Source organism: Eumetopias jubatus, unplaced genomic scaffold, assembly GCF_037043125.1.
Source record: "Eumetopias jubatus isolate StellerSeaLion01/CBP00866 unplaced genomic scaffold, mEumJub1_p1.0 scaffold_2, whole genome shotgun sequence".
In the NCBI taxonomy this organism is placed as follows: domain Eukaryota; kingdom Metazoa; phylum Chordata; class Mammalia; order Carnivora; family Otariidae; genus Eumetopias; species Eumetopias jubatus.
This window is the reverse complement of record NW_028274808.1, coordinates 132,535,842-132,550,505: the sequence shown is the minus strand read 5'-3', so window position 1 is coordinate 132,550,505 and position 14,664 is coordinate 132,535,842. Positions and strand designations below refer to the sequence as shown.

General features: G+C 36.0%; 1 protein-coding gene across 9 annotated transcripts in view; it reads left to right on the top strand.

The window, feature by feature from the left end:
* Window positions 1–14,664, top strand: part of PTPN13 (protein tyrosine phosphatase non-receptor type 13) — a 204,168-nt gene that overhangs the window by 158,299 nt on the left and 31,205 nt on the right. For all 9 annotated transcript variants that reach the window (XM_028124191.2, XM_028124189.2, XM_088021120.1 and 6 more), the window contains 8 exons: window positions 668–761; window positions 1,366–1,451; window positions 2,077–2,230; window positions 3,592–3,806; window positions 3,923–4,021; window positions 6,077–6,438; window positions 12,658–12,838; window positions 14,211–14,369. In XM_028124191.2, the coding sequence (XP_027979992.1) occupies window positions 668–761; window positions 1,366–1,451; window positions 2,077–2,230; window positions 3,592–3,806; window positions 3,923–4,021; window positions 6,077–6,438; window positions 12,658–12,838; window positions 14,211–14,369 (1,350 nt within the window). The remainder of the gene's footprint in view (window positions 1–667; window positions 762–1,365; window positions 1,452–2,076; window positions 2,231–3,591; window positions 3,807–3,922; window positions 4,022–6,076; window positions 6,439–12,657; window positions 12,839–14,210; window positions 14,370–14,664) is intronic.

Sequence of the window (14,664 nt, the reverse complement as noted above, 5' to 3'; positions counted from 1 at the left end):
AGGAAAAGTCATTTTAAAACATGGTAGAAATAGCACTATTAACATAGAGGTCAAAAAGAAAACCTAATTTCCAAGCACTTTTAAAAATATTGTAACTCTTTACCTCTTGCCCTTGACTTCTTTAGAATTTTATTGTCTTCATTTTGTGAAGGGAAATAAAAGCTGTGCATCCACAAGAGATAGAGAATCTACTCAATTAGATCTCATTTACAGTATAACAAAACTAACCTACCAAAGCCTTTTAAAATGAAAAAAAAAAAGTTCCTTGACTCATAGATTTGCAAGTTGCAGTTTAGCAAATATGATCTGAACTAAATTATTCTATATGCTGTTTCTTCCTGACAGTCATGTTCTCATACTAATTTCGCATAGATGGATTTTGTTTTCTGCTTGCTCATAATGCATGGTGTAGACTTAGAAAGGGAGAGTGATTCATATAGTAAAGGCCTGGCATGTTGTTTTCTGAGTAAAGAGTTTTTCTAGAGTAACTGTTTTACATTTGGAAAACTTGGCTAGAAATATTCTTGGATTTTGAATTAATTGCATGTGCTGATGTGTTGCTGCTTTGGCTGATGAACTTCCTGCTTTCTAGGTCTCAGATTTGAAAGATGGAGTGTGAAATTTTCCATATGACAAAATGTTATTTTATTTGCCTTTTTCCACTTAGGGAGGTGTGAATACCAGTGTCAGACATGGTGGCATTTATGTGAAAGCTGTTATTCCCAAGGGAGCAGCTGAGTCCGATGGTAGAATTCACAAAGGTAGAGTGTTTGTGTGTGTACAGGAATTATACATAGGATTATCACTTCAACAAATAAATAAGAAATTAGAAAGTTGATAGAGACCTTCAAATGTTCATAATATAAAATAAGAACATATTTTTTTAAAGACTAAAGCATTATTTTAAGACTAAAGCATTAAAAAACTCCCTGATGTCATTCCAGAAACTCTTCTTTCCAGCCTATTCTCTAGTATCAGAAAATATCTTGACAATGATTTGTACTTTCTGAGAAGCAAATTGCCAGGAAATGGGAAAGGAATAGCACCCTTGTAAAAACACTGACATCTACATTTTTAATAAAAACTAACTAGGTTAATTCCTTCCTATCTCTCTACATTTGTAGTCAGTTTATCTTTTTCCATGATTTACATAGATTCTATAATACATACAATATCTTGTTCAAAATTGTATTTAAGATTGATCATAGAATTTGAAAAGAAAGTAGATACATGACTTTGTCCAGAATTTGTCTGAGTCTCTCCTCAAATAAATTAATATAAAATAATACCACAAGATATTAAAAAGCATATAGTATCTTTATCTTATCATTTGCTTTTTTCCAAAATTACTGCTTAATTTTATAGGTGATCGTGTCCTTGCTGTCAATGGAGTTAGTCTGGAAGGAGCTACCCATAAGCAAGCTGTGGAAACACTGAGAAATACAGGACAGGTAATAACAGCTCATCATACCAACCTTTTAAGATAGAAGAACATAATAATGTGTGTATAATATCTGTCTCACTGAAGTCTCCAAATTTGTTAGTCAAGAAACCAAGCCTGATTGACGTAAATGTTCTGGTATTTTCTTTTCCTTCAAGTTGGCAAGCAAGGATTATGACAGAGGTTTTTCACTGAGGAAACTTGGCTTTCTATATCACATTTAGCCCTAATATTACCAGATCTGACAGGAGAAAGGATGGAGATTGCAGTTTTTAAATTTTTTGTAAATATCTACAAATATCTAGTGATTTTCACTTCTAGTCATTTTTCGGACCAAGGCTAAATTATTTTCTGAAGTTTACCAATTTATTTATAATGGTCTGTATATTATAGTAGTGATTTTATTCTAGTGCCCAAATTTCCTATAACATGTTTATATTAATTCTAGAAGAGAAATTTTTTTTTGAGAGAAAGTAAGGAAGGGGCAGAGGGAGAGAGAGGAAAAAAACCCATCATTTTGAAATTTTCAATCCCTTTGTTTTTTTTTCTTCCTCTATATAGTCCTAAAGTCCTAAAAATTTATCTACTTTCTTATAATTCTTCTTAGTTAATGAAGTGCTATTCCATTTGTCCAGGTCGTTCATCTGTTACTAGAAAAGGGGCAGTCTCCAGCGTCCAAAGAACATGTCCCCATGACCCCACAGTGCACCCTTCCAGATCCAGATGCCCAAGGTCAAGAAAAAATGAAGAAAATGACTCATGTCAAAGACTACAGCTTTGTCACTGAAGGTCAGACCTTGAGAGACTGTCATCTCACCTTTAACTTCTTACTGACTTACTCAAAATTTAATTTTTATATATTGGATCATATTTCACACCTGAGTCTCTCTCATTACTCTTGTCGACTGTAAATAATCTGAATGGAGCGCTATACCAATTTTTTTTAAGACACATATTTGCACCTCTTAGAGTTTGAAAGACCTTGGATAATGAAGTCATGCATAAAACAAATTATGGTCACTTAATAGTGCAAAATTCAAATGAAATTTCCAAGGGAAAAAATAAATATAAATAATTGCTTGAGAATGACTTTAAATCCACATGAAACCTTGACTCTTTACATTTTCCTTATTTTGGTTTAATTTTATGGATTTGTCAGGCTAACCTTAGGCAGAAATACACCTCATAGTTCCCAAATAGTGGTCTTTCTTAAAAATTTTGCAAGCCCTTGGACATACCACTACTTGGTTGTAAAATAAGAAAATTAAGAATGATGTAGTACTGAGTTTTTCAAAAGGCTAAAGTGTTCCTAATACAAAAGTACCCTTTATTCTGAGATTCCACTTACCTCATTTTTAGGGGCATAAATGTCCTTTACTTTATAAATGATGGTGGTGGTATATAGTCATTGTTTTGTCTTTTATTTTAAATCCTTATTTGATTGCCAAATGTTAGTACCTCTGAATTAGTCACAAAAATAAGGAGAAAAAATAGCCAGGCCTGTATTATTTTATCTGATTATGAAAATAAAATTAGCATACTCACTTTATCTCACTGCCTGGTATTCTTTATTTTTTCTATCACTCCTTTAAATGTGTTTTTTCATTCTTTTCTGGTTATTATTCTTTCAGTTTCTTTCATTGATGAGAATTTCTTTATAATGCCATTGAAGTTTACTGGAGTAAAGTGTGCCTCACTAAAACATTAGAATGTCAACTTACTTTCCTTTACCCTTCTCTAACATTTGTTCTGCTCTTCTTACCATCTCTCTCCCATTGTATACCCAAATTTCCTTCAATCTCCTTTCCCAGATTTTTCTCTCTTTTTTTATGTTATTCTGCAGGCTTTTAAAATACATGGGATTAAAACATAATTTTATTTTCAGAACTTTGATATCAAAACCCTCTCCTGTTCAAGTGGCTTAGTTCATGCAGCTTAGTTTATTAAGTTTTGTAATGACAGAGAGTATGAGGTTGGATTTGAACACAGAATAAAAGTACAGTAAGAGCCTATAAAGCTGTACATTTTCTGAGAAAATGGGCTTTTGAAGATGTGTCTAAAAGTATATATGTTTGTAAGTTCATGTGTTCATCTTAACATAGCATGTTAAGAATATTTAAATTTTTTATATCTTTTTTTTTTCTCTCCAGAGAATACGTTTGAGGTAAAATTGTTTAAAAATAGCTCAGGTCTAGGATTCAGTTTTTCTCGAGAAGACAGTCTGATTCCTGAACAAATGAATGCCAGCATCGTAAGGGTTAAAAAGCTCTTTCCTGGACAGCCAGCAGCAGAAAGTGGAAAAATTGATGTGGGAGATGTTATCTTGAAAGTGAATGGAGCCTCTTTGAAAGGACTATCTCAGCAGGTGAGTCCCCAGGTGTTAAATGTGGCACTTTTAATAACAAGATGGATTGGACTTTCATAATAATTTCATAATACTGACTTAACTGTATCTTCATTTATCATTCATGGTACCCCTAGGAAGTCATATCTGCTCTCAGGGGAACATCTCCAGAAGTATCCTTGCTGCTCTGTAGACCTTCACCTGGTATGCTACCGGAAATTGACCCTGCTCTTTTGGTGAGACCTGTGAAAAGTCTATTATTTTTATAGAATAGCAATTGAGTGATTAGTTCAGCTGTAGTGGTTTCATCATTGATTGATCTCCTGGGTTTCATCCTACTTTATTCTTTAGCTAGGAATCTTGTGTGGGTCATGTAGCCTCTGAGTATATTCTACATTGGTAATATAAAGTAATTCAATTCACTTTATCTCTCCTTTCCACTTCTAGAATTCTAGAATTTTAGGAGTTTGTTTTCTAAGCAGAATTAGAAAGGGAAAGATATAAAATAATGGTTACAAAACGCCTTTTGTCCATTTCTTCATTGAGCCAAACTGGGAAGCATAATTCTCATTCTGAGCTAGTTTAGATAAAAATGAAAATTATTTAAGAATTTTTGCCCTTATTTTTAATACTGGAAATTACAGAGTAAGCAATATGCTTGTCCATCTCCCTTTCTTATGTCAAGGAAACAACTAAAGGATCCAAAATCTATTCTGATGGTAATTTATAAATTACATCCATACATAGATGAATAATAATATAATTGAAGAAAGATAACTTTTGTCCTGTCTGCTTAAAAGGGTATTCCATTAAAAATAAACATGACCCCTGGGTATGAAAGGCAGGAGTGTCTAGCCCCAGAAACTTTGGCTTTTATATGAGGGAGGGGGGGTAGTGTTAGGACATTAATAGAAAAGCATAATTTCTGAAAGTGTATTATAAACAGCATTTTATGAGAATACATTGATTTTGGGCACCAGGTAGGAAGAACTGAATGGAACTCTCTTAATGAGTATGTAAATTGATACAATCTTTCTGGAAAGCAATCTGGAAATATTTAACAAGGCCTTTAAGAACATCCTATGTACTGATTATTAAATAGAAAATTACAAGGAGGGGCACCTGGGTGGCTCAGTCAGTTGATCAGTTGGCTACCTTCAGCTCAGGTCATGATTCCAGCGTCCTGGGATCGAGCCCCGCATCAGACTCCGTGCTTGGCGGGAAGCCTAATTTTCCCTCTTCTTCCCATTTGTGCTCTCTGTCACTCTCTCTCTCTCTCTCTCAAATAAATAAAATCTTTAAAAAAAAAATAGAAAATTACAAGGAAATAATGAGAAACTGAGGTGAAAATGTCCATTTTCACCTGGGGTGCCTGGGTGGCTCAGTAGTTAAGCATCTGCCTTCGGCTTGGGTCATGATCCCAGGGTCTTGGGATCGAGCCCCGCATCGGGCTCCCTGCTCAGCGGGAAGCCTGCTTCTCCCTCTCACACTCCCTCTGCTTGTGTTCCCTCTCTCGCTGTGTCTCTCTCTGTCAAATAGATAAATAAAATCTTAAAAAAAAAAAGAATCTCTGGATTTCTATTAATAGTAAAAGTTAGATACAATTTTCTGTAAAATAAAAGAATTCTGAAATAAATGAAAGGTATAGCCATCTGTGGGATCATTACACAGTTTTATGCAGTTTTTTTTCAAAGCATATTTAAGGACTTCAGAAAATATTGATGATAGAAACCTAAATTTGGAAGTAAGTTACAGGGGTGCCTGGCTGGCTCAATCGGTGAAGCATGCAACTCTTGATCTCAGGGTCAGGAGTTTGAGCCCCACGTTGGGTGTAGAGAGTACTTACAAATAAAATCTTCAAAAAAAAAGTAGGATATAAAGTACAATATATAGTATAAGTCATGTAATATTAACAGTTATTTTTATATATGATATTTATATATGGTTTTTCTCTCTAATGAGCATAAATTACCTTATTATCAAAATATAATTGCATATTTTAATAGAAAGTGCTGTTCAACATGTTCCTTTTCAATTAAGTGGGTTTTTTTTTTAAAGATTTTGTTTATTTGGGTGAGAGAGAGAGAGCGCACGAGCAGAGGGAGGGGCAGAAGCAGACTCCCCGCTGAGCTGGGATCCCAACTCAGAGCTTGATCCCAGGAAACCTGGATCACAACCTGAGCTGACTTCAGACACTTAACCAACTAAGCCACCCAGGCACCACTCAATTAAGTGTTCTAAAGTTAATATAAGTTGTCACACTCTGATCTCTTTCAATGTATGCATTACAGACCCCACTGCACTCTCCAGCACAAGTACTTCCAAACAACACCAAAGACTCCTCTCAACCAGCATTTATGGAGCAAGGCACAAGCTCAGATGAAAATGAAATGTATGACAAAAGCAAGAAACAATGCACATCCCCATCCAGGAGAGACAGTTACAGTGATAGTAGTGGGAGTGGAGAAGACTTGGTGAAAGCTCCAGGAAAGATACCAAATAGGAGCTGGAGTTCATCTTTGCATCAGACTCTAAACAACATGGGATCACAGGCACTAAGTCAACATGAAACATCTAAGAGTAAAGAAGATGCCATTTGTACCATGTTTTACTATCCTCAGAAAATACCCAGTAAAGCAGAACTTGAGGACAGGTATTGTCAATATTATGTGTAGCACTCAAAGCAATTGGTTATTGTGAGTAATGGGAGCAGCAACCTATATTTCTGTAAGGATGAAATATGTCTATGTGTGAATGAACTTCACAGTGATCAGACAGATGACTGTATTAGATATCTAGTTATTGTGACTGTTAGTTAGCAAACCAGTAAGCTCTCTAGCCTTTTGACCTGAGATTTGCTGATCTCTTGAGCATATTTAGTTGAAATTGGGAAAGTTGTTTGCAATTCATCATCATTCATATTACATAAAAGAAAGAGAAGAGACCTGTTTAGATAGTGATGGGCAGGAGAGTAGAGAGTACAAATATAAAGGGAAGTTGTTGGGAAGGAGGAGACAGAGTTTAAAAAGATAAGATATAAAACTGCAGAAGATGGGGAAAGATGATTAAAAGCATAAAGGCAAAAAAAAAAAAAAAGACTACATTTATACCTCTAACAGTTATTCATACATTTTATTATTTGGTTACATCTTTGTGTATATCCAGGTGCAACCATATTTGTTCAATGTCTTGGGTGTTTGGGGTTTCTTCCCTATTGTATCATCCCAAATAACCACAGAAATAAGACTTCTATTTTTTTTTTTACAATTTTTTTTAAATTTTATTTTCTTATGTTATGTTAATCACCATACATTACATCATTAGGTTTTGATGTATTGTTCCATGATTCATTGTTTGCATATAACACCCAGTGCTCCATTGAATACTTGCCCTCTTTAATACCCATCACCAGGATAACCCATCCCCCCACCCCCTCCCCTCTAGAACCCTCAGTTTCTTTCTCAGAGTCCATAGTCTCTCATGGTTCATCTCCCCCTCCAATTTCCCCCCCTTCATTTTTCCCTTCCTACTATCTTCTTTTTTTTTTTTTTAACATATAATGTATTATTTGTTTCAGAGATACAGGTCTGTGATTCAACAGTCTTGCACAATTCACAGCGTTCACCGTAGCACATACCCTCCCCAATGTCTATCACCCCCAGCCACCCCATCCCTCCCACCCCCTACCACTCCAGCAACCCTCAGTTTGTGTCCTGAGATTAAGAATTCCTCATATCAGTGAGATCATATGATACATGTCTTTCTCAGATTGACTTATTTTGCTTAGCATAATACCCTCTAGTTCCATCCATGTCGTTGCAAATGGCAAGATTTCGGGGGGGGGGGTTGTTGATGGCTGCATAATATTCCATTGTATATATATACCACATCTTCTTTTATCCATTCATCTGTTGATGGATATCTTGGCTCTTTCCATAGTTTAGCTATTGTGGACCTTGCTGCTATAAACATTGGGGGTGCACGTACCCCTTTGGATCCCTACATTTGTATCTTTGGGGTAAATACCCAGTAGTACAATTGCTAGGTCGTACGGTAGCAGTATTTTCAACTTTTTGAGGAACCTCCATACTGTTTTCCAGAGTGGCTGCACCAGCTTGCATTCTCACCAACAGTGTAGGAGGGTTCCCATTTCTCCGCATCCTCACCAACATCTGTCGTTTCCCAACTTGTTAATTTTAGCCATTCTGACTGGTGTAAGGTGGTATCTCACTGAGGTTTTGATTTGGATTTCCCTGATGCCGAGCGACGTTGAGCATATTTTCATGTGTCTGTTGGCCATTTGGATGTCTTCTTTGGAAAAATGTCTGTTCATGTCTTCTGCCCACTTCATGATTGGATTATTTGTTCTTTGGGTGTTGAGTTTGATAAATTATGTATAGATTTTGGATACTAGCCCTTTATCTGATATGTCATTTGCAAATATCTTCTCCCTTTCTGTTGGTTGTCTTTTGGTTTTGTTGACTGTTAACTTTGTTGTGCAAAAGCTTTTTATCTTGATGAAGTCCCAGTAGTTCATTTTTGCCCTTTGGCAATGTGTCTAGGAAGAAGTTGCTGCGGCTGAGGTCAAAGAGCTTGCTGCCTGTGTTCTCCCCTAGGATTTTGATGGACTCCTGTGTCACATTTAGGTCTTTCATCCATTTTGAGTCTATTTTTGTGTATGGTATAAGGAAATGGTCCAGTTTCATTCTTCTGCATGTGGCTGTCCAATTTTCCCAACACCATTTGTTGAAGAGACTGTCTTTTTTCCATCGGACATTCTTTCCTGGTTTGTCAAAGATTAGTTGACCATAGAGTTGAGGGTCCATTTCTGGGCTCTCTATTCTGTTCCATTGATCTCTGTGTCCGTTTTTGTGCCAGAACCGTACTGTCTTGATGATTACAGCTTTGTCTGGAATCTTGATTGAGCTTGAAGTCTGGAATTGTGATGCCACCAGCTTTGCTTTTCTTTTTCAATGTTCCTCTGGCTATTAGGGGTCTTTTCTGGTTCCATACAAATTTTAGGATTATTTGTTCCATTTCTTTGAAAAAAGTGGATGGTATTTTGATAGGGATTGCATTAAATGTGTAGATTACTCTAGGTAGCATTGACATCTTCACAATATTTGTTCTTCCAGTCCATGAGCATGGAACGTTTTTCCATTTCTTTGTGTCTTCCTCAATTTCTTTCATGAGTATTTTGTAGTTTTCTGAATACAGATACTTCGCCTCTTTGGTTAGATTTATTCCTAGGTATCTTATGGTTTTGGGTGCAATTGTAAATGGGATCGACTCCTTAATTTCTCTTTCTTCTGTCTTGTTGTTGGTGTATAGAAATGCCACTGATTTCTGTGCATTGATTTTTATATCCTGCCACTTTACTGAATCCCTGTATGAGTTCTAGCAGTTTTGGGGTGGAGTCTTTTGGGTTTTCCACATAAAATATATCATCTGCAAAGAGTGAGAGTTTGACTTCTTTGCCGATTTGGATGCCTTTTGTTTCTTTTTGTTGTCTGATTGCTGTGGCTAGGAGTTCTAGTACTATGTTGAATAACAGTGGTGTTAGTGGACATCCCTGCCATGTTCCTGACCTTACGGGGAAAGCTCTCAGTTTTTCCCCCTTGAGAATGATATTTGCTGTGGGTTTTTCATAGATGGCTTTTATGATATTGAGGTATGTACCCTCTATCCCTACACTGTGAAGAGTTTTAATCAAGAAAGGACGCTGTACTTTGTCAAATGCTTTTTCTGCATCTATTGAGAGGATCCTATGGTTCTTGTTCTTTCTTTTATTAATGTATTGTATCACATTGATTGATTTGCGGATGTTGAACCAACCTTGCAGCCCAGGAGTAAATCCCACTTGGTCATGGTGAATAATCATTTTAATGTACTGTTGGATCCTATTGGCTAGTATTTTGGTGAGAATTTTTGCATCCATGTTCATCAGGGATATTGGTCTGTAATTCTCCTTTTTGATGGGGTCCTTGTCTGATTTTGGGATCAAGGTAATGCTGGCCTCATAAAATAAGCTTGGAAGTTTTCCTAACATTTCTATTTTTTGGAACAGTTTCAGAAGAATAGGCATTAATTCTTCTTTAAATGTTTGGTAGAATTCCCCTGGGAAGCCATCTGGCCCTGGGCTCTTTGTTGGGAGATTTTTGATGACTGCTTCAATTTCCTTAGTGCTTATGGGTCTGTTCAGGTTTTCTCTTTCTTCCTGGTTCAGTTTTGGTAGTTTATACATCTCTAGGAATGTATCCATTTCTTCCAGATTATCTAATTTGCTGGCATTTAGTTGGTCATAATATGTTCTTATAATTGTTTGTATTTCCTTGGTGTTGGTTATGATCTCTCCTCTTTCATTCATGATTTTATTTATTTGGGTCATTTCTCTTTTCTTTTTGATAAGTCTGGCCAGGGGTTTATCAATCTTACTAATTCTTTCACAGAACCAGCTCCTAGTTTCATTAATCTGTTCTCCTGTTCTTTTGGTTTCTATTTCATTGATTTCTGCTCTAATCTTTATTATTTTTCTTCTGCTGGGTTTAGGCTTTATTTGCTATTCTTTCTACAGCTCCTTTAGGTGTAGTGTTAGGATGTGTAGAAAGACTTTTATTGCTATATACTTTCCACTTAGGACCGCCTTTGCTGCATCCCAAAGATTTTGAACAGTTGTGTTTTCATTTTCATTTTTTTCCATGAATTTTTGTAATTCTTTAATTTCCTGGTTGACCCATTCATTTTTTAGTAGGATGCTCTTTAGCTGCCATGTATTTGAGTTCTTCCCGACTTCCCTCCTGTGATTGAGTTCTTGTTTCAAAGCATTGTGGTCTGAAAATATGCAGGGAATGATCCCAATCTTTTGGTACCAGTTGAGACCTGATTTGTGACCTAGGATGTGATCTATTCTAGAGAATGTTTCATGGGCACTAGAGAAGAATGTGTATTCTGTTGCTTTGGGATGGAATGTTCTGAATATATTGGTGAAGTCCATTTGGTCCAGTGTGTCATTTAAAGTCTTTATTTCCTTGTTGATCTTTTGCTTAGATGATCTGTCCATTTCAGTGAGTTGGGTGTTAAAGTCCCCTACTATTACTGTACTGTTGTCAATGTGTTTCTTTGCTTTTGTTATTAATTGGCTTATATAATTGGCTGCTCCCATGTTAGGGGCATAGATATTTACAATTGTTAGATCTCTTGTTGGATAGACCCTTTAAGTAGGATATAGTACCCTTCCTCATCTCTTATTATAGTCTTTGGTTTAAAATCTAATTTGTCTGATATAAGGATTGCCACCCCAGCTTTCTTTTGATGTCCATTGGCATGGTAAATGGTTTTCCACCCCCTCACTTTCAATCTGGAGGTGTCTTTGTGTCTAAAATGAGTCTCTTTCAGACAGCATATCGATGGGTCTTGTTTTTTTATCCAATCTGATACCCTGTGTCTTTTGATTGGGGCATTTAGCCCATTTACATTCAGGGTAACTATTGAGTGATATGAATTTAGTGCCATTGTATTGGCTGTAAAGTGACTGTTATTGTATATTGTCTCTGTTTCTTTCCGGTCTTTGTTATTTTTAGGCTCTCTCCTTGCTTAGAGGACCCCTTTCAACATTTCTTGTAGGGTTGGCTTTGTGTTTGCAAATTCTTTTAGTTTTCATTTGTCCTGGAAGGTTTTTATCTCTTCTATTTCCAGTGACAGCCTACCTGGATATAGTATTCTTGGCTGCATATTTTTCTTGTTTAGTGCTCTGAATATATCATGCCAATCCTTTCTGGCCTGCCAGGTCTGCTGCCAAACTAATGTTTCTACCATTGCAGGTTATAGACCTTTTGTCCCGAGCTGCTTATGGGATTTTCTCTTTGTTTCTGAGACTCATAAGTTTTACTATTAGATGTTGGGGTGTTGACCTATTTTTATTGATTTTGAGGGTCATTCTTTGTGCCTTCTGGATTTTGATACCCGTTTCCTTCCCCAAATTAGGGAAGTTCTCTGCTATAATTTGCTCTGATATACCTTCTGCCCCTCTCTCTCTTTCTTCTTCTTCTGGGATTCCAATTATTCTAATATTGTTTCATCTTATGGTATCACTTATCTCTTGAATTCTGCCCTCATGATCCAGTAGTTATCTTTTTCTCAGCTTCTTTATCTCCATCATTTGGTCTTCTATATCACTAATTCTCTCTTCTGCCTCATTTATCCTAGTGGTTAGGGCCTCCATTTTTTATTGCACCTCATTAATAGCCTTTTTGATTTTGACTTGGTTAGATTTTAGTTCTTTTATTTCTCCAGAAAGGGTTTCTCTAGTATCTTCCATGCTTTTTTCAAGCCCATCTAGTATCTTTATAATTGTCATTCTGAACTCTAGTCCTGACATCTTATGAATGTCCGTATTGATTAGGTCCCTCTGGCAGTCAATACTGTCTCTTGTTCTTTTTTTTTTTTTTGAGGTGAGTTTTTCTGTCTTGTCATTTTGCCCAGAGAACAGATGAGAGAACAAAATGCCAACAGACTTGTATTCTTTTCTTATTTTTTTTTCTTATTCTGTTGAAACACACATTGGGCTTCTGACAACTTTAGCTTCAGCCTTGAATTAATAACTAGGAATCAAAAGTATATTTTTTAACCTGTCTTACTAATTTATGCAGCTTAAAGAGCTTCAAAATAAAACCTGAACAGAGAATAAAAATTGGTAATGTTAGCATATAACAGATATGAAATGAATTCATAGTCCAGAGTCAGGGAAAAAATAGCTAGGATTGCAATCAAAAGCAGACATGAATATTTGTTAAGCATTTTCTGTTTGTGGCACAAACTTACTATACTGGATTGAAAGGTATTTGAAAATAGTTTTGCTTCTTTGTCTGTGTAGCAGTCCTCCTTCCCCTCTACCACCGGACGTGACTCTTGGGCAGAGCTATCAACCCCAAGCAGAATCTGCTTCCACTAATTCAATGGATAAATATATATATCACATTTCTGAACCAACTAGACAAGAAAGCTTGACATCTTTGAAAAATGACTTGGAAAACCACCTTGAAGACTTTGAACTGGTGAGTTGTTTCCTCTGTATTAAGAAAATTCCGTATTTTCTGAAGTAAGATGTAGTCACACACAATTTCCCTTTAGGGAAAAGACAGTCTTTTAAAGTAGCTTCATATTCATGTCCAGTAAGTAGATAACATGTCTGGTGTGTTACTGTTCTGTGAATCTGAGGGAAAGGCAAAAAGACCCGGGTATAAATCCTGACCCTACCACTGACTTGCGGTAATTGGGCAGATGCCTGTAGAATTACTTAATTCTTCTGAGCCTTAGTAGGTCTGGGTATAAAATGGGGCTAGTAACCTCATAGGATTGTGGTAAGGATTAAATGAAATATACATAGAGCACCTAAGACAGTACCTACTATTTCCCAAATTCTGATGAGTTACCTATTTAATTTTTAATCAAGTTTGCGTGTAATTTTTTTCTCCTCCACACTTTTTTGTGTATGCCCAAATGGAATCCTTTACATTGTACTAATAGCCCTAGGACTTCTAAACCTTTACATTCAGTATGGAAGCCAAATGTCCAAGAATAATATCCTTTACGTAAACTTGATTGAATCAGCCTTTTCAATATTGTTTTTATTATCCAAGTAATAAATATTTATTGTAGGAAAATTAAAAAGCAAAAAAAGATTAAAGCCATTGATAATCTCACCATGTAAAAATCATAAAGATCATCTTGGAGTTAATCTCTCCAGATACCTGGTTTGCCTAGAAGTGTGTGTGTGTGTGTGTGTGTGTGTGTGTGTGTGTGTGTGTGTGTGTGTGTGTAACATCTACGTCTTCAGTTTCATTCTCAGCAGAGAAAATAATCTTTTCTCAGAAAGAAGAAATTCTTTGAATGATTTCCTTTAGAAGTGTGTCATCACCCTATAAGCTATAAGCAACCTTCATATCTCATTCAAAATCTTTTTAAAAAAATTTTTTTTATATAATTAAATGATGTTGTAATATTTAGTCACCAAAGGCTTCGTGTTTTTACAAGAAAACCTTTTCTTTTATGGCTCTTGGCATTTATCTTGACTGTTTAGAAATATATGAAGAATTTTTCTGAACCTTCCGCTGAAAATCTATTCTTTAATCATCAAAGTATAACCACTAATGTGTCCTTGTTTATCCTGAAAATACAAAAACTGAAGCATGAGTAAATTTTGTCTCAGCTGTCTAGACAAACACATAGTGTTGTATCTAAACCCAACTTTTCATGGGGGTATATTCTATCTAGAATTGGATAGACCTAGCTTCTTCACTTGGTTAAGATCAGTTAACCTTTTAAGGTTTGATTCCCTCCTCTTTTATTCAGTAGAAATAATAGTCCTCTCTGTTCATTGATGGGCAAAAATAGACAACCTAAAGAGTCACTGTTTTCTTCCCTTAGGAAGTAGAACTCCTCATTACCCTAATTAAATCAGAAAAAGGAAGCCTGGGTTTTACAGTAACCAAAGGCAGTCAGAGTATTGGTTGTTATGTTCATGATGTCATTCAGGATCCAGCCAAAAGTGATGGAAGGCTAAGACCTGGGGACCGGCTCATAAAGGTGAGACATTACCAAAATGGATTTGTGCAAGTATAGCCAAAAACTAAGCCAGAGCTGGAGGAGAACAAGAAGGTTGAGTTAATATAACACTCCATTTATTTGTTTGGTTTATATTTTCTATCTCAACCTCTTAAAGATAAAGGCCTTTATATAGTTAACAGGCCCTTTTTAATTAGGAAGTGCCTCTAATCTCACTTAAAGCATAGGCTTTAAGCTATCCTGGGTATCAAGGACAGAAAGTTTCTTAAATTCATATGAGGATAAGTTTCCTATATTAACAAAATAGTGATGCATT